Raw genomic sequence first — 19643 nt, 5'->3', positions numbered from 1 at the left:
TCCATAACAGACATATATACTATGCAGAAACAAAAAAATCAAGTCATAAACTTTTTGGAAAATATAATGAAGTTCTCAACAATGAGTGAAAAGTAAGGATATTTAAAGGTGCAAAAAGTATTGAAAAACAGTAAATGTAACAAACTTTATGCTTGTAATGATGGAATGGAAAATAAGGCACATCATAGACCTTATAAATGTAAGTTGCAAATTTCATAAACTCTGATTCAAAAATAATTTTCTTATTTCAATATTTGTCAATATATTCTCTTTGACTCATGTAGACATTAAGGTAGGGCACTGTTGGTTTGTTTGTTTTTTTGCTGACTACCCTGATATAATTGATTTTTAAAAGATGGAAATAATTCCTTGGTTGTTATAGTTTCCACACTCTGAACCTTGTTGTTCATTGCAGGGATTCTCATTTCAGTTGATGATGTAAGCTATGAAACTGATATGGCTGCCTTCAATTCTGCCGACATCATCGTGTGTTGCGTTCTGTCATACTATGAAACTATGACTTACAGCATACAAAAAAAAGGTAAATTTCTTTTGTGACATGTAACATATGACCAAATATGCTTTACAAAGCAACCATGATTAATTCTTCAATTTAATCTGTGGATAAGATTAAAATAGATGAGCTTTCCCCACTTCATCCATATGTTTCTCAATAATGGTTTACTAACATTCTTTTCTGTTTGTTATTGGTTGTCCACTGATGACTGTGCATTTGACAGTCAAAAAGAAATGTACATAGTCAACATCCTTCAAAGTGATGGTTATTGCACACATTCGGAGTCTTGTACATCACCTTTGCCTCATTTCTGTGATAAAAACTATGGGTGTTTGTATATTACTCAAGACAGAAAATCTGTTTTGTCATGGTTTTACATTTGTAAGACTGACTGCAATATCCCAAGTCTGTATTGCCAGATGTTTCTGTATTTTGTGATAAATATTCGTAAAAAACATCAAATCAGAAAATTGTTTTATCATTGGCTATATCCCTTTCCTTTGTGTTTGAATCTACGACAGGTCTTGTTTCCAGTGGCATTACGCTTACAGCCGCCTGATGAAGAGAATTATCATGGATTCCAACACCACCTCGGAAACTGAGGTTGGAAATGGAAACTAACAATGATAAGGTACCGATATCGAGACCTTGGCGGGCAAAACTCCCAAGTTCAAGGTTGTCACAAGGAAGGTAGTTAACTAAGTCAATACATTACAAACCATGGCGTATTCAGAATTTTCAAAATTTCTCTAACCAACGAGTCGGTGCAACTGTAACGTTTCCGGCAATGTGCTACCATTTAGTGTCTATCAGAAGAAATGTTTTCATCTACGTTTGCAGCACTTTCCATATTTTTCAAGTGGCGACTCCGATAACTTAAATTTCACATCTGAAATCTGTACATTATCTGTACAGTATCAGTAAACTGTGTGAATAAGAAATGTAAATTTTAGCGGAGTCTTCCGTAAAATATTCCAGAGAAAGTGTATCTCAGAGAAAAGAATTTAACCAAAAAATCACGTAAATTGCATCGGTGGTTTAAAAATTCGGATCCCTAAAAAAAAAAAATAGATATGCTTACATTGAAAGTCGACTGGTCCAGTGGATAACGCCGGGCCTGAGCTCACGAAGTTGAATAGCTCGACCTAAATTAGCTTTGATGTCAGCCAGCAATCTGGTAGACTCTTCATCAATTTTATCGGCATACGGCAATAATTTGTTATACGGTATTTCTTTCTGGGGGACAAAGCCAAGCTCTGCTTCACGATCGTCCATTGCAGCTACCGAGATACTGACGTCCGTAGGGTATGATATGACTATTACAAAGACACCGGCTGATGGAGCTGACTCACGAATACGTAGCTAGTTGCTCAACGCAGCCATTTTCGAATAGTTTATGTGCCTCGTTTTCAAAGTGAACCTTATATATGAGGTCAGATGTCAAAGGACAACCGCTCGTTGGAGCTACTATTATTTCTACGGGAGTTACAGCCCTATTGAAACTGACAAGAAATTATATTTTACGCATTGAAGACAAATAAATCTTAAGATCAAACTTGATATGTATTAATAAGAGTAAAGTTTGACAATTTATCCACTTTTTCGAACTAATTCTGCATATGAAGCTTACAACTTCAATTTCGTACTCTTGTGCAGCACCTTCAGTTGTGAATGGGAAAGGCTGTCTTGAAATGTTGCTTGACCGTACAACGGACAGGAGGGTAAACTATGGCATCGAACGCGGCACGAAACGCAGCAACGTCGGCAGTCAAGGGCAGCGGAGCAGCTCTGATGTCCGTTGATTTTGAAGTATTCGGCAAGGTGCAAGGTTAGCTATTGAGGAATACATGGTTTTCAGTAATAACACTTTCCCTGGCATAAAACGCGTTAGTAACTAATGACAACAACTGCACACACTTCGCACACAAATAAACCAGGTGCGCGTGAATGGCTGCTTCACACTTCAGCAGTTCAGTACACCTTCCGACCCTTGCGAAGGACAGCACACTGACTGGGCTCCATGGCTACTGTCTGAGCATACATACATTCTCTGATGACACAGAGTACATAGGAGTGCGTCAACACACTACATAACCCTAGGCGATGATGTGCCTACCCGGGGCCATGGAGGTAGTAGTACTACCTCCATGCCGGGGCTTAAGTGCCATCGGTCTGCCATCTAACCACGGTATCAACGTGTCTGAGCTCCGGGCGAAAGAACCGTTATATTTACACAACAACAGATTTTGATTGTTTACAAATTGTCAGCTGTGTTAGTTCACTGATCAAGCCGATTTTACATGTCATGGTAAACTGTTAACAGTGATATCTGTCTTCTTATTTCAGGCGTGTTTTTCAGAAAGGTAAGCGAACAATATTTACATTTGTACAGAAATTTAACTTACACATTCATTTGCATTATGAGGTAGCTTTCAGTCATGTATAGAAGGTGTTTATGAAAGCAGTGAATGGAATAATGAATTTATTAGGTATGTTTAATTTGTGATCATTACAGGCGGCTCCAATGATATTTAATCTAATAACTTACTTAAGCATGTATTCAGACGTATTTAATCCAACTTCATCCATGATGAGGAAATAGTTCATTGTCAAATTGCTTCTTGGTAACTCTGTCACCATGCGATAGAACACATCCTTGAATGAGCCGGTCCTGGGAGCTGTGCAATCATTTTTCAAAAACTGAAATACAGAGCCATAACTACTGGCAGCTTCTTCTACAGTCGCCATGAAGCTGGTCACCAAAGCACCTCTCCATTCACGATAAAAGCACAATCAGTATTCTTTAATAGCCATCATTAATGACACGTCGTCTAACTTCATACATTATGTATGTCTGTCTTTTCCAGTATACCCAGAAGAATGCGAAAAAGTTTGGACTTGTAGGATGGGTACAGAATACACCAAAAGGCACAGTACTAGGGCAAATGCAAGGACGGGCCGACAAGATTAGAAGCATGTTAGTGCATTCGTACATAAAGAACTGGTTGATTTCGGTTTCAGGAAATGCTGTCACCCTACTGTTATAGCAGATTTATCTAATAACAATTTTTTTGTTGATAAAAATTTCAATGGAAGGCAAAAAGATTGACAGTGTTAACAAGCACTTCACACATCTTCTGATGCAATATTATGAAGCAGAGATTGAGAAGGGCACCTTTTCAAGCACTGAACAGTGCATACATTTTGGCTCCTATATTTTCATTTGGAATACAGCTCCTCTTCTTTCCCACACAATGACATGCTCATTCAATAATCTGGCAGAACAAAACTCACACAGAGTAAGCTAGGCACTGTGAAGCAAACCTTTGCACAGCCTACCCATGCTTTCTTGACTGTTGTATGCTTATCTCAAGTATTTTTTTGGCATACACATTGTGTAGCAAGTGAGGGCCTTGAGAAATGTGTATGCAGCTTCCCTGAACACAGCTCTATAAAATCACTTCCTCTGATAAAATGCTACATCATGTCCAACTCTATGGTGTTGCTATTTCTGTAAGAAGTACTTCTTTGAATGGTTAAAAGTAACCATAAAATTCAATACACCATACTGTTTAGGCAGAGTGTACATATTTCATGAGTGTAGAGATGCATTCTTTTCACTTTAATTTAAATAGTTTTTATAATACGGTTACTTATTTCTACTTTTGGAATTTCTGTTCTCTTTTAACCACCTTACCAAAGTGGTCCACCCTATAGATGATTGTAATGAAAAAATATTAAAAGGATATTAAATTGTATGCAATGAAGTTTCAGTTCAACTCAAGTTCTGCCAAGTTTGCTGTTTCAACATGGCAAGTAGGCAGAAGTATCTGTCGTTTGAGGCTGAGCTCAACCATTCCCCTCACAGCCCTGCCTCCAGCAACAGATCTTCCAGTGTACATGGCATGATGAACAAATTACACTCTGTATATCTATAAGCCTACCATTTCACTGCTTCTCTCCTTTCTTTCTCCCCCTCTCTGCTCTCTCCAATTATTTTCGTTTTCATCATCAGGAAGGTATGGTTGGAACGTGAAGGTAGTCCAATGTCAAGGATTGATAGAGCCGAGTATAGAAATGAACGGGGAATCACTGCGGTAGATTTCTCGGCCTTTCAAGTCAAGTATGACTGGTAGTTTTGTAAGCATTCTTCCTCAGAGATTTTTCTGAATCAAATGGTTGATTTTGCTGACCTTGCCCGTGTTTTTTTGTGCAACTATTAAAACAAATGCTGTGAAGAATGGGACAGCATAGTGCCAACCTTGTCATTTGACCTTTCACCTTTTCCTGCATGATGCACGTTGTCATGTGACTGTTATTTAAGGGAGAAAAGCTGTAACTTTTGATAATGCTTTCATTATCTTCGTTCTCTAAGACAAAAAAAAACATTTTCATATTCTCCTCCTTCAAGTATGTTGACATACAAAGAATCGCCTTGTACAAAGATTAGCAACACAATGTCATAGTTGACAAATGAACTCTTTTCTGGAAGAAAATTCAATTGTCAACAAAAAAATGAGGCTCCATTGACAAACTAGGCATTTCAACATGATAGGGGATTTGGGGAGAGGAAAAGGAAACTGACAGAATGAAAATATTGGAAAATGGATCAGAAGTTGCAGCCAATAGAGCTCTAATTTGTCACATTGTTCATTTCAGTTTCACCATTTTGAATCTTTTGCAGGAAACAATGGCTCAGAACAGAGGGAAGTCCAAGGTCAAGGATATCCAGGGCAGAGTTCAGAAGTGAGAGAGTTGTCACTGAGCTGGAACACAAAGAGTTTGTCATTTTGAGATGAAAACTCCAGGCTCGTTTGGACTTTTTCACGTGTACATTGATTTCAGCGTTGAAATTTTCAAACATGTAGTACTAGTCATCTTCGTTGCTCTTGGCTTCAAACTGATCTTTAACACTTAACTTACAAGGGTTTGGTGGACCTTTGACCGTTATCATCACTAGAAATGAGATTTCTGGAGAATTAACAGAATGTCTATTGCTGATTGATCTTTTCTATTGCTAATTTTTGTATCATAAAACTTAATTTTCATAACTTAATGACGCAACATGACATAGCCAATTCATCCGACTCAGGGTTTCAGTATTGTTCATGTTAGAGCCGTTGAATCCAAAAGTAGATACAACTATTTGTGGATATTCTTAGTAGTGCCTCTATGCATTTTGAGATACCATAATTGCAAAGATAACAGACAGACAGTAAAGTATCTTCATGCACAGTAGGTAGTATACTCTGATAGGCTTTGCTCCAAGGATTGTGTTCAAATGATGCTGATGCCATGTCACAGAGGTTGAGGAAAGTTAAGTTTTGCTATGTGATGTACTTTCCATGATCTTCCATCTCAAAAGTTTCAGTTGCCGAATAAGTATCATGCATTCATTCAGTTTCTATGGAGTGAATCTTTCAACAATCTTCAAAAGTCTCCTGCTTAATATCTTTTTGTGAAAAAAATTCAATATTGACATCTCTCTTGAGTCTTGTAAATATGAAGTAGATGTTAGTTGTGTCTGTACTATACTCGAAGACAGGTAGTTTGGTCTATGACCTCATTGGCTATTTTTTGGGGGGTTCCTGAAAATAAAAGCGTGATTTAGTTTTCGGTCAAGCACCCTTTCAATTCATAGCTTTTGGTTGTAGAACCACAATTTTTCAAGGAAATAACACTCCAATCATCTGCACAAAGCAGGCTTTTTACTCAGTTGATGAGAAGTGTTAACAGTTTACATATACAGTATCAATGAGATACACAGAACCTATAACAATGTCACTTCCTTACTTTGCTATCAGTTTTGTCTTTTCATTCCTCTAAATGCCAAAAAAAATCACCACATTAATCTAATTATTTATCTGTGCAAGAATACAGCAAGACTTTCTGTAGTTCACTAATTATTTGTAAATAGCCAACTTTTCTACCAAAGGCAAGCAAACATGCCGTTAGCGCTGATTCTTAAAGAATGTATTTATTTCCCATCACTGGAAAAATTACAATAAAACTTATATGTGGTTTCATTTTGATATGGGTGTGTTTATTACTGACAGGAACGCATGATACACAACAGAATACATTGAAGTGATCAATACTTTGTTAACTTGGCAGTATGATACATAACAGACAGAGCCATCAGAATTGGAACACTGTAGATGGGTTTATTTATTTAATACGAGCGAAAAAGGTCATAGATATGTTAAACTCTTTGATATGCTTTCAAAGAGAGTAACGCGCAACATTTCTCCTATGGTATAGGTACTGGTGACATTATTGTCATTGTGATGTGGTCTATAACCCTGATGTACAACTGATAAAACTCGGCAGTTTCTGAATGATCAGTGTATACACCACAATTATTCTTTTGCATGGAGAAAAAACTAATCCAGCAAATATTATGTTGTCATGTCATATTTCAGTGGGAAAGTGCATGAGAATTCACCAGGATTGGCTTGAATTAAGTTTGCTATACATGGGGTGCACAGAATTAGGGGCTGGGTGTCCAGATGGGACATGCGTTCAGAAGTTTCACAGATATCGCATGGATAGAAGGACATTTCAGCCAGCTGAGGAGAAATGTACTAAACTAAAATTACATCAAATATTCAAAATAGTCTCTCTTCACTGTGCTGATGCGGCTAAAATTCCTGCAACACCTGTAAAACAAACAGAAATTGCTAGGTCAGACAAAAATGTTCAAATTACAGAAACAATCATGATTCTTTTTTAACACTTCAGTTGAAAGTACTTGTATGACGACAACCTGAATAATCATTTTACAGCCTCGGTGATCCTTACAGAACACAATCATGGAAAATATTCACACTTATCCGGTTTCGAAACAATGTTTTAGACTACTTGTACTTATGGAGCCCAATGTCATGAGTACTTACTATCAAAGTCAATTTTCTCTGTAATATTTTTGGGTTTTACATTCTCTTCTTGGTTTGCGATGAAGGCTTTTCCGTCTTGCGTCACTGCCCATCCATATTTGGTCATCCACTGTTTCAGTTCTTCGTGTGACAAGTCGCCTAACAGTTCAGCCAGCAGATCCTGGTCAATGGTCTGGTATGTGATACCCATCACGTGACATATATCTGTACAGACAACAGACATGTTATTATGATATTCCCATCTGCTTGTCATGCCACCATGATGATGAATAATCAGCATTGATATTGTAAAGTAAGCATTGCGATACAGTACGTATGTTAAACATCAGTCTTAGGGTGGTTCCTGTAACTGAACTTCGCAATTTGCAATGTCAACAAACAGGCTGCCACTCCTTGCCAACTATGTGACAACATAATCTAAAAGGCTTTGAGGAACAGTTGTATATTTGGGTTGCTATTTGGGTTGCTAAATACTGTGACTGCATCTTGTGTGTGTGTGTGTGTGTGTGTGTGTGTATGTGTGTGTGTGTATATATATATATATATATATATATATAATATATATATATATATATATATCAGATATAGCTATTCTTTTGCAGTGTAAATTATGCATTACAAAAGCAGTACAATATGACAGACACACTGAGGCAACAAAGTAATTTCAACTTACATTTCCTGATGGAGTCTTTAAAACCGTTGACACCGACGATAATTTCTGAGTGAGAGATCTCTGACTGTAAAAGTAACATCAGAAAAAATGAGTTGGAGATATGAAAATTGCAAACTGCTTTTCAAGCTTAAACTGAACCAGTTTTGCCTGAAACTACTGGCAAGATAAATATTGCAGACTTCAAAAGATATGAATAAGGTGTAAAATGTACAAAAACTAACTTTTTTGCCAAGTTGTTTGAGCTCTCAATTGTTGCCATGACATCTCAAAAATGTGACAAATTCATCTTCGAAATGACTAACAATAGTAAATGTAGTTTCAATATTCCAAAAATGAAATATCCATATTCTGACTATTGCTGGGTGTTAAACAGATGACATGTCAATCAAATGGAAGATAGTCAAAGTCTAAAAGTTACGGTAATCCCAGATGTAGCTTACTTTCCACTGAACTCAGTCTGACTAAATATGAACTTTGACCCCTTGGCAGACTAAAGGATTACAATCTGCAGAACAGACTAATTAATGCAAATATTTACAACATTAATGGATTCCACACGCGTGTTCAAAAAACTTACCCAGAACTTCTTGAACTGACAGGTTTCTAGTAAATCGTACAGATAAAGGATTTTAGTGATTTGATCTTCTTGTTGCTGGAAGAAGTGGTCAAGGGAAAATTCAGGGTAAAAGTGTATATGTACATGCAAAGGGCTTCAAGGCTTCTGAGGGTAACCATTCTTAAGAATTGAGTGTTCATTCATTGATCCAACATTAAAACTGTAAGTTCTCACTGCTCATTAGATATCAAACAGATCTGTCCACCTTGCCATTAGATTAAGACATCACTGATTTTACCAACAACTGACAAAAGTAGTTTACATAGTCTTGCCCCGTGACTGTTTTACCTCTTTATCTAAAATATCAACAAATCTAATAAAGAATGGATAATCTAGAAACAAAATAAAACATTGGAGCCATTAAAAGACATGTGCATGAAGTAGCGTGTTATTCCTAAATTGTGTTGTCTTACCCTTTTTGTTAATAAGAACTGGTTCTTGAAATCCAAGCATTATCATATTATAAATATTATGAGTTTGTCAGGAACAGAACTGCAATCAGTCCAACAACAAAGAGGATGCACCAGTTTGGAGACATGGACTTGAAATAGCGTATCTTGAATTTGATAAAGGAAGCAAGTCCGTAAGAGATAGATCTTAGAGCAATCAGTTTCTACATCTTTCCATTATCATCCTTAAGATGATCTCCTGTGTGTGGTCCAAACGCCGTTTTTTTAATAAAGGACTACCAGACTTGTTTCCTTTATCAAACCCAAATTATTATCATAGCAAGCATTCTCCAAAGCGAGGCAAAGTCGGCTCTTTGACAATTCACATTTCAAAAGGATACATGTTGCTCATCAATGAGACATTTGCAGAGAACAAAGTCTGTGTGCGGCAGATTTGTCAGCGCTTTCAATAAAATCTGGGTGGTAACATTTAACTGGAAGAACATTGGGTTGAACTGGTACCTGCAACAGAAAACGAAAGCTTTCATAGATAATTCACATTGTCAAAAAAGCAAAGTTTATACAGGCATGGCACAAAATACCGTCATATCCTATATCAAGATATCTTTGATCTGATGTTCTCAAGACTGATTGTCAAAGTTGACTGGTCTTCAATGGCACAGTTCAAAATTACGGAAATTCTGTGAATGTCTGCGGTACAATCACAATATTACAGAGTCAAGTTCAAAATCAGTGGATTACACTAAAATATGTGCTTGTATCGTAAAAATTAAGGTAGTGCACTTCTGATAGTAAATGGAGGCCTAAATATCAAACCATATTAAACTTACATCTGATGTAGTTTGCACTGTAGGTTTATTTGAATTCTATCTACAATGGGCAAACCATGACACAGTGGAAGACGGCAGATCTGACAAACATGTCGTTACTCTGTAAACTTGATTACAGGCAACTGCTCCTTATTCAATATTCAACTTCAGGCATCACTTTTGGTACATTAACAAAACATAATTCAATGGTGGATTGGATTTCACACATTAGTGTACTTACAGCTTTAAGACAGCTAGATTGGCTTCTAAGTCATATGTATTTTCTTTTGCTTGCATTTCTACATATCGTTCAAGAGTGCCAAGATTTTCAGGGTTGTATCTGTAAACACAAATCAATGCAGACACAATTTTTGTAGCAAAAAAAAATAAAAGTCGGCTATTATTGAAGACATTATTGTGAAAAAAAACCTGAACAATAAGTGCAAAAGTTAATTATGAAACAATATTCTTTTTTCCTGTTGTTGATGTGTACATGTATCTGCTCGTGTTTCTCTATATGTACAGTACCCACACAACATGACCAAATGGTTTAGCAACTGTACAAGTCTATGGATTGGATATGCTTGATCTTGTAAGTTTAGATGCTGCCTTTGTCATTCTTTTCTCCCTATGGTTATTCCAAAAGATGTATCATTTGAATATTAAAATTAAAATAGCAAAGTTTGTCCTAGTTGGATAACTGAACGCAACCATAAAACAGATAGCTTGAGCATGGCCTCATAAATGCTGATGAGATTCATGTACTCGAGTCTCGCAAGTACCTCTCAAAGTAAAATGGCTGGTCATTTCTATTTTGTATGTTACCTGTAATTGGGTAGGACAGACCCCTGGTTATTGTATTCCTTAATCATCGGGATGACGAGGAAGAAGATTCTGTTGAAAATTTCCCTTTAAAGTCATGTTTGTAGCTAAAACAACACTGTACTATGAAGAAATTTTAAGAAATTGTATATATATCTTAGTTTATGTGAATTTAATTGTGCAAAAAAGGAAATGGCCAGAAAAAATGGTAATATTGACTAAAATTTGTCAACATTTGGCTTGATGGACACCATATTTGTCTTTGTCAAGAAGCCACAATTCCTTTTGTGAGTAATCACGTGCATGGATATTGTTTAAATCAAATTGTCAAGTCGTTTTGACAATAAGCAAAAGTTCATCACAAATTTATCCGGAAAAGCAGAATTCTGTATGGTTAGTAATGAGAATTTTTTGTTTAATGCACTTGAGTGGTTAACAGAAGATAGTCCAGTGAAGAAAAATTGGACATGTGCCAAAGTGGTAGTTCTCACTCTTTCTCGTGTCTTTTGTGTGGCCATATTGAGTTACTGAACACAGTGAAATTGAGCAAACTGAGTTTCTGCAAAAGCTGAAGTGAGGAAAACTTGGACGTCTCTTTTCAGCACTGTGCCGTCAAGCGGTGTATACACCTCTAGCTAACTCATAACAATAGGCTGTCTCTATGATGATACATGTTCAGTTTACAGGTTGCATAGCAAAATAGGTCACAGAGCAGACAAAACTGGCTGTATCAAAGGAACCTTGTTTGTCCCTACCGGGTATTTTGATGCTTCTCCTAGTGAACCATAGCCTAGCCATTCGCATAACCTGTCTAAACAGGTCATATGTGGGTTCAAGCATTACTTTGGAGCCAATATTTTTTATTATCAGTCTACTGGGTCTCCTTTGCTTGTTTTCACAGGAAAAAGTCACAGAAGAACCATTTCAAATGGTTACTTTTTAGATCGTATTCAAAGAAGAGAAGTTTTTCCTTCACACATTTGTTTCTCACCACTACCATCAGAGACTTGTAGAATCATCTTGCCATAGATTTGTATATTTAAAATGGGCCTGTTCTTCCTTCTGATATCTGTGTCACTTTTCCTGTGAAACGGTAGACCTATCATTCCGTTGAATATACGTGGAAAGGACAGCCTGGAAAATGCATCAAAGTGACTTCGAGTGGTACTGGTACATCTACAGATCCACATCCATATGTCTCTACGGTGTACATGACTCTTCCTAATATGATTATATGGCTTTGTGTATACCAGTATATACACTGAGAGGTAGAAGCGAGACCTCCAGACATGTATATACTCTATTTATATCATAGCTTTGTAAATAGTACCAGTGACTTTTGTGATGTTATCCCCCCAGATTATTAGCTTACTGATAATGTATCTGATTATTCAGCATCCCTAGATGTTTCCTACATCTACAAATTCACTGGCATCGCATCAAAACTTTAAAATAATAGCAATAATTTGAATAATTTACCCCCTCCCCGGCCCATAATGGACTCAAGCGAACTTTGCACTTACTTGGCTTCGCCTCGTACAGTACATTATGTTGTGCACAATTAATTCACTTTCGTCCACTTTGGACCGGAAGGAGGTACATTATTGCTTAAGTGTACCATGGCATGGAGGTAGGAAGAGAGCTCTCCCTTCTTCTTGTAGTACCTCAGGCTGACAATTGAATGGGTATACACACACAGTGACAGAAACACGTGCAAATGCCATATTTTCAATAAGTTTCACGATTATGGTGTTGCGTGGCTCTGTTGCGACATGTCCACCAACTCCTGCAACAACAACCCTTCTTTAACATCACAGAAGTCAATAAATATATTGGGTAACAATCTCACCTGTCTATTCCTTTCAAAAGGGAAGCCACATTTCGCCGCATGGACAAGTGATCCGCCATTTTGGTGTGTAATTTGGTACAGCGCCGCCACACGAGTAGTTTTGTTGATAGCTCGCCACCTACGGTCGAACACTGAGAGGAAGCTATGGAAACATGTCAACAGAGCATGGCGCGGCGGAAATGGGGATTATTTAGAAAACTAGGAAGCGAAAGCCCTTGAGTCGATTCACCCTTTTTGTCGTTCACTTGAATTTTAGCAGATCGACAACCTTGTCAAGATGACTTTGTATATGCCTCCGATTGCTCGCAAGAAGAGAGTTGATGAACACTTCAGGTGAGTATCCTACAACAAGTTACTGTGTTTCTGACGGAAAGTCATTCATGACGTATATAACGAGCCTCATACAACTGTACCATGATTTACGCCATTATGCCCGAAGAGGGAATGCTACTGTTCTATGTTTCATGGGAATCGATGAGGAAGTCTCTGTCATTTACCTGCCGCTAAGACATCTGAATTTTTCCCATCTTATTCGGGTAAACAAAAAAGAAAGATGTCATCGAGAGGACAATGGACTTTGCACTAAATATACTGAAGATATTACCTTTTACAGTTATGCTCAACGGAAAGTAGACGATGAGATTAAATGATACCTTACTCAATTACTAATTTACATCAGACACTTTATTTCTAAGACTACACTAGTACCTCACAGTATTGCTTGCGAGCGGCAAGTTCTCAAAGACAAGAATAACAAATACCAGACCTAAATGATTCCTTAACATAACAGTCGCTTGCCTGCTTCTCTGCCGACATGAGTGCCTTATCTCTTTCCACTGGTTTATTGCCGTAATCTTATACCACGATATATTACACAGCGACAAAAAGACAACTGTAAGTTGGCTGAAGTATGAAGTAACATATGTGCCTCTCAAAGAGATATATAAAAGGCAAATAATGAAACATCTTCATCATTCATGAATCAAACGTTTTGTCTGAAAAGCTCTTGCAAAGATATCTTGAGACAGACAATAATTATATGGTTTCTCTGGTTTGGCGAGTAAATCTTGTAGAGGATTATACAAATCTGTAATTGACCCTCATCAATTTTGAGCCATTGAATAACAGATAGACAAAGTCTCATTTGATTGGATATAATAAACACAAAACGTTAAACATCCCAATCAAATGTACTTGGAAGAGTATGCATGAGAATAGTTGCACCACTGTTTGACTGCTAGAAGAGATACACAGAACAGTGGACACATAGACAGTATTTCACATTAATCATCAGTAGCTTAGGTAATTGTAAAGTTGGCGATATGGTACATAGCTAGAGACCCCATGCGTGATAACATCGCCAAATTAAGTCAGTTTTATCCAAATGTTTTTGTCCACACTTATCTTCACTCTAGCACAAATTACAGAGTGGCAGTTGATTGTAACATTTTCACCACCATGGTTTGGCAAAATACCCATTGTTATCAATCGTAAGTGTGGACCTGTTTTACAAAGAATTAGGGGGGTTAGGTCGAGGCATTTCATACAAAGAATTAGGGGTAATCTGTTTTAAGGCATTTTAGTGTCAAATAACATGAAAATTGGCAAAAGCAGAAGTCATGATTTTAAAGATTGAAAAATCCAATCTGCTTGACACTTACTGAGCAGTGTCTCAACAATGTCGGCCGGTCTACCCCGGTGATGACGTTCATTTCAGCAAGAACTACAGTTGTCTTTTTGTCGCTGTGTAATTAGTATCGTGGTATAAGATTACGGCAATAAACCAGTGGAAAGAGATAAGGCACTCATGTCGGCAGAGAAGCAGGCAAGCGACTGTTATGTTAAGGAATCATTTAGGTCTGGTATTTGTTATTCTTGTCTTTGAGAACTTGCCGCTCGCAAGCAATATTGTGAGGTACTAGTGTAGTTTAGAAATAAAGTGTCTGATGTAAATTAGTAATTGAGTAAGGTATCATTTAATCTCATCGTCTACTTTCCGTTGAGCATAACCTTGTAATGATTCAATAATAGAGTATGTGGTACATACAAAACAACTTTGTACCACATACAATAGCGGTACCTTTGTCTGGTTGGCATGGAAAATGCAGAAAAGATTATTCCTGCGGGAAAACGCTGATGTATGCGTAGGAACGTGGCTTATTGCTAGGTCAGTGACATTAATATAACATTTTGAATACATGTATATACTAAATCATGAAAAGTGGAAATTGTAAAATGTCGGTTTACAATACATGAATAAATGCAAGGGGATAGGCACACGATGTGACAAGTATCCTTCCATTCTGCGTTTACACCAATGCTTGGCTCAGCCCACTTACCATATTTCCAGGAGTGTGCCGGCCTACACATGCAATATTTACCAAATTCTAATTACTAGTAGACTTACAAATTCAAATAATTGAATCATATAATCACCCCATGGACATGACAGTGAATGAATATTGGATGTCAAATGATGGGTAATCATCGACCTTTGATAAAGAGCTTAAGAACTGGCAGGACCTCCATCGAATTACGCGAACACACAGCAATTGATACACAGTACACCAAAAGGTAGACATTCTCCTGATCAGGAGGTAAAATGACAATTGACGTACAGATGACCTTTGAACTTTGACAGAATAGGTCTGTGCACTTTAATAGACATTTACGCCCCTAGAGAAGTGTATTGATCTGCATGTTCATCATCAACTTCAAAGTTTATCATTGCCTCCTCTACATATTGCCAAATTTACATCTATTCCATCACAGGCAATTGGAAAATAAGATCTACATTGTAAATTTACTGTATTTTGGCCTAATTCCAAATACATATTTTCTTTTTGTTAATGTGTTTTATCAAAACACACCAGTAGGTATTGGAGACTAACAGTAACTTCTTAATATCTTGGGTTGTGGTCAAATATGTTTATGTTCACCCTGAATGACTGAGCAATAGAAACATGTCTTTTCATAATTTTTCGATCAACACTTTTCGTTTCTTAATTAGTACGCTTTTCTGAATCTGATGATAAGTTTTCTTGTCCACTTATTTTTACAACTTGAAGCCCGGATTCTCGAAGAGTGTTCAACACAGACAGTGATGACCCAGTCTCCACAGGACAAAGCCACTACAGCGCAACACATCAGGGTAGGCAGAGACGGCAGTTATCCAGGAGACCCCTGTCACCCGCTCGGAAAAACAATCCACACCCGGGAGATGTCGGCTTTCTGAGACAAGATGTTGCATTGTTGAATGAACCTATCTGCTATGTGGGCACTAAAACCACACGACACGAACAGAATGACTGGTGGCCATCAAGGACATCGAACGAACCGTTAAAGAAACCGCCTTACAGGGACGATTCTACCATGAGAAAGGACTTCCAGTATAGTTCCGAGTCCAAACCGTCAGGTTTAACAAGACACGGGTGTAATCCCAATATTCACGCTGCACATGGCATAGGTAAGTATTTGCCAGGGTTGAGCAGAAATACGTGACTTCATTATCCAGTACGAAATGTATATCTATTTGAAAGAACTCATTGACAGAACCAAGGTTGAACTATTGAACTATATTGACTAGTCATGAGGGTAACAGCATACTTTTATTACCCGAGGGATAACAAACATATGTATTACCCAATATGTGTTTTGAAACACACCTTGTCCAATTTTCTGGCCAAAAAATCGAGAAGTTCCTCACCTATCATGACTCATCTAAGTGCAGACAACACTGCCATCTTCTGTGTGCATTCTAGAGTGTGAGCATGCTTGCAGTCAACAGTGTTTCTGAACTGTTAACTGGTTAATGGTTTCAGAATCTGTAGACTGGTAACTTGCTCTTTGAATGTATCAGCGTAAAATGATGCATATACCACGTGACCGCAAATTGATAGAATTGCAACACAGAATTGTGACGATGCGAATTACAATCTATGATGATAATATTGTCCCAGAACCACTCTGCCTCACTGCACTCTGTCAGGAGAGTTGTAAACTGTTTCGCCGGTGAATTCTCAATATTTCAACACCTGTGGGAATAGAAGTGAGTTAGGGAGCTTTATTGACTGAACTAAAATTACAATGAAACAAGAAATTGTACGGATCAAAACACCTTCACCTTTGGGATTCAGACAAAACAGAAGGGCAGAATTATCCAGTGAAGTATGACCATTTAATTTATCCTGCCGAAAATATTCAACGAGTGACAGTTATTCTACATAGTTGAAAATATGAAAGACTCTATTTTTGAATAACGAAACAATTACTTCCTTGATATCATAAATCATCTCATTGCTGTAACCTATTTTTGACTTTTCCATGTTTTCCACAGTTCCAATAAACCATCTACATTCCAAGAGGGGACCAAGGCTACTGGTGGAAAAGATTTCGTATGAACACCAGTATGATAGCAGACACAGTACCAATAATCCTATAAGAGGAAAGGTGAGAGAAGGATATGCAATCAATTTGTGTGAATGACTGGATGGTACAGCTATTACCATTACCTTCAATGCATTTTAGCATAAGCTGTGTGTCCATCAAGCTAGGGTGAAAGGTCACTGGTCAGACTGATCAAAATGATGTAACTTGACCAACTTTTCTTTACTTCATTATATGCATCATGTGAAAGGATGGTAAAACTGTCATAATACAGCAAAAGTTAGCACAAGTATGACAAAAGACAAAAGACGGATGAACAAAGTCTAAATGTAGTTTGAAAGGATGTACTTGAGGTAGATCTTTTGTCTTTAACGCCGTGAAAGCAGAAAATTCCACTTTCCTGTTATTGTTGTTCATAATTACATTGTGTAGAAATTTTGACCTCTTTGATGCTATTAGTGCAAGATGCGAGGTATAATGCTATTCAAATATGCAGATTACATTAATGAGCATTGTTTCGGTATTAAAATTCTATGCTAATGACCCTTAATCAATGTGGAATATTCATGTACCTCGGATCTTGCATTGTATACTTTGATGTTGCAGTTACACTGACTTAAACAAACAGGATATTTATGTACCAATGATGTTTCAATATAACCCGATTAAATTTTTTAGGAGGTGAGGGTTGTCAGAAAACTTAAGGATTGAAAATTTTCATCATACGTTCGACTTTTGAAGTCACCTCTTTATACCTTGCACTTTGGAAAACGTTGGCCACAATTCCTAACACCATCTCTCAAGTTCATATGCTAATGGGGGTCTGACACTTTGAAATCTATTTCATAGATTATCAAATGCCATATAAAATAAAACTCACTAAAACCAAATAAAGAATACTCACAAAAACCAAACAAAAAAAATACCCATGAAAAGAAAGTTACTAAAAATAGTAACAAAATAAAAGAATATACACAAAATAAAAGAAACTGCATGAAAAAGAAAGTAAAACAGAAACAAAATTTTTAAAAATGCATGGAAACCAAATAAAAGAAACTGCGAAAATCAAATGAAAAAAACATGTGGCCCTAATAGGCTTCCACACTTTCTTGATTACTGCATGTATCTTTTAATTTCATTATCATTTTAATAACATCAATGTCATGCTTCTGTTTGGTTTCAGCGTCACGGCAGTTTTGTTTGGGACATTCTTCATCCCGTTACTCCCCCACAAGGTCAAAGGTCATCAGCGTCATCCAGGAAAACGTCCACCTCAATAATTCCATCTCATGGTCAGGATCTCAATTCACAGACACAACTTGCCCCCATGGACTCATCATCTGTACCGCCACCAAGTGGTGGGGGCCAAGTGAACAACATGGGTGGCATAGGACAGACAACCACAGTCCTGCCTCCTGTAGAGTGACATCTTGACAGGAGAAAGAGAAACAAAGACATGGATGTAAAAACAAAAAGGTCAAAGAGTGATGAACAGTGCCAATTTGACTTCGACCTTGAACATTGAACCTTGAACTTGACCTGGCCCTGTTGAAGTGTGAGGCACTTGCTTGTTTGAATTTATAGTGCCAGTCGTGAAGTTTCTTTGGACAATATCAAATAAAAACGGCAAACAAACTCTCTCTTTTAGAGATACTCGCCATGGAATAAATTTACATATTTACATATATCATGTATGTTGTGGGTATTTCTAACCTTGCAGTGTCTCGTTGAAGAATATCACGTTTTTGATGTAAGGTTCAGGTGGCTTTAATATAGTCACGTCTTCTCAATAAAATTATTGAAAAAAGAAATAAAACTTACATTTTCTGTTCTGTGAATTCCCCCCCTCCCTTAGTCTTCTTTGAATGAAAAAAAAATTAAAATAGGTATTGGGCCATGTTTTAATCCATAGACATCTTGTGTTTTCCTGTTGGCTTCAGCTAGGATCCAAAGCTTGATCTTCATTGTTATCAGAAAATTCACCATGACTGGTATCAAAAAACCCTAAAAAATCTTTAAGTCATTACTCGGAACGTGCCATACACGAGCATAGTGTACATTTGCACAAGGTCAGTTTTGATCGTTAATGAGATTAAATGTAAGTACGAAGTATTGTTGTCGGGGACCTCTTGGCAAATACACTTACTATATTCCAAGATCGATCGTACAAAGAAACAACAGCAGATTCCTGTCCCGTTTTTCTCGAGGGTCTATGATTAATCCAAATATCAACTGGATTTTAAGCAGTTGAAATAGAAAAAATATTCATCTAGCTGGGGATCATATATTGATACAAAAAGTCGATATTCCTGACAGGCAATGAAAACAAAATCCATCGCTGTCAGACAATTATTTACTTAGTGCCAGTGCAGGCTACTAGCAACCCATGGAAAGCAGAAAATATAGATTACTCACTTTTCCCTCGTCACGTCAAAACAAACTCACCGGATTTTGACGTTTTGCCCCTGGCCCAAATTTGTTCAGCCGAAACTTGATCTCGCCAGCACGCTGGTGCATTTGTAGATGAGATTACGGTGGCCATATTTAACAGCACTGTTTCTCTTGGGAAACAACAAGAGCGTTGTCGTCGTCAACTTGAAATTTCGGACGCAAAAGTATTACAACAATCTTTTAGGAATGCAAGCAAACAATACCATCCAAAATC

General features: G+C 37.3%; 4 protein-coding genes across 6 annotated transcripts in view; 2 read left to right on the top strand and 2 right to left on the bottom strand.

The window, feature by feature from the left end:
- The window catches only part of LOC139149671 (proteasome activator complex subunit 4-like), a 69660-nt gene extending 67740 nt beyond the window's left edge, over positions 1 to 1920 (bottom strand). For both annotated transcript variants that reach the window (XM_070721530.1, XM_070721531.1), the window contains exon 1: positions 1599 to 1920. In XM_070721530.1, coding sequence (XP_070577631.1) covers positions 1599 to 1792 — 194 coding nt within the window. In that variant the 5' untranslated portion in view covers positions 1793 to 1920. The remainder of the gene's footprint in view (positions 1 to 1598) is intronic.
- A 293-nt stretch (positions 1921 to 2213) lies between these two features.
- LOC139149670 (acylphosphatase-1-like) lies at positions 2214 to 6549 on the top strand. Of its 2 annotated transcripts, XM_070721528.1 has the most exons (5): positions 2214 to 2345; positions 2864 to 2880; positions 3385 to 3494; positions 4533 to 4657; positions 5202 to 6549. In XM_070721528.1, the coding sequence occupies exons 1-4, from the start codon at positions 2246 to 2248 to the stop codon at positions 4651 to 4653; spliced, it is 348 nt and encodes a 115-aa protein (XP_070577629.1). In that variant the 5' UTR covers positions 2214 to 2245; the 3' UTR covers positions 4654 to 4657; positions 5202 to 6549. The 2 variants fall into 2 exon arrangements, with proteins under 2 accessions (XP_070577629.1, XP_070577630.1); XM_070721529.1 differs by lacking the exon at positions 4533 to 4657.
- LOC139149669 (eukaryotic translation initiation factor 3 subunit K-like) lies at positions 6539 to 12702 on the bottom strand. Its single transcript, XM_070721527.1, has 7 exons — positions 12593 to 12702; positions 10163 to 10261; positions 9493 to 9613; positions 8664 to 8738; positions 8087 to 8150; positions 7414 to 7617; positions 6539 to 7176 (listed from the first exon to the last, which is right to left on the bottom strand). Exons 1-7 carry the CDS (start codon positions 12649 to 12651, stop codon positions 7142 to 7144), a joined length of 657 nt encoding a protein of 218 aa, XP_070577628.1. The 5' UTR covers positions 12652 to 12702; the 3' UTR covers positions 6539 to 7141.
- Positions 12703 to 12723: 21 nt separating this feature from the next.
- Positions 12724 to 18423, top strand: LOC139149668 (uncharacterized protein C2orf73-like). Its single transcript, XM_070721525.1, has 4 exons — positions 12724 to 12925; positions 15661 to 16058; positions 16929 to 17041; positions 18162 to 18423. Exons 1-4 carry the CDS (start codon positions 12870 to 12872, stop codon positions 18402 to 18404), a joined length of 810 nt encoding a protein of 269 aa, XP_070577626.1. The 5' UTR covers positions 12724 to 12869; the 3' UTR covers positions 18405 to 18423.
- The last annotated feature ends 1220 nt before the right edge of the window (positions 18424 to 19643 follow it).

This window comes from Ptychodera flava, chromosome 14 (genome assembly GCF_041260155.1).
Source record: "Ptychodera flava strain L36383 chromosome 14, AS_Pfla_20210202, whole genome shotgun sequence".
Lineage (NCBI taxonomy): Eukaryota > Metazoa > Hemichordata > Enteropneusta > Ptychoderidae > Ptychodera > Ptychodera flava.
Note: the sequence above shows the minus strand (reverse complement) of the source record. Positions and strands in the feature narration are given on the sequence as shown.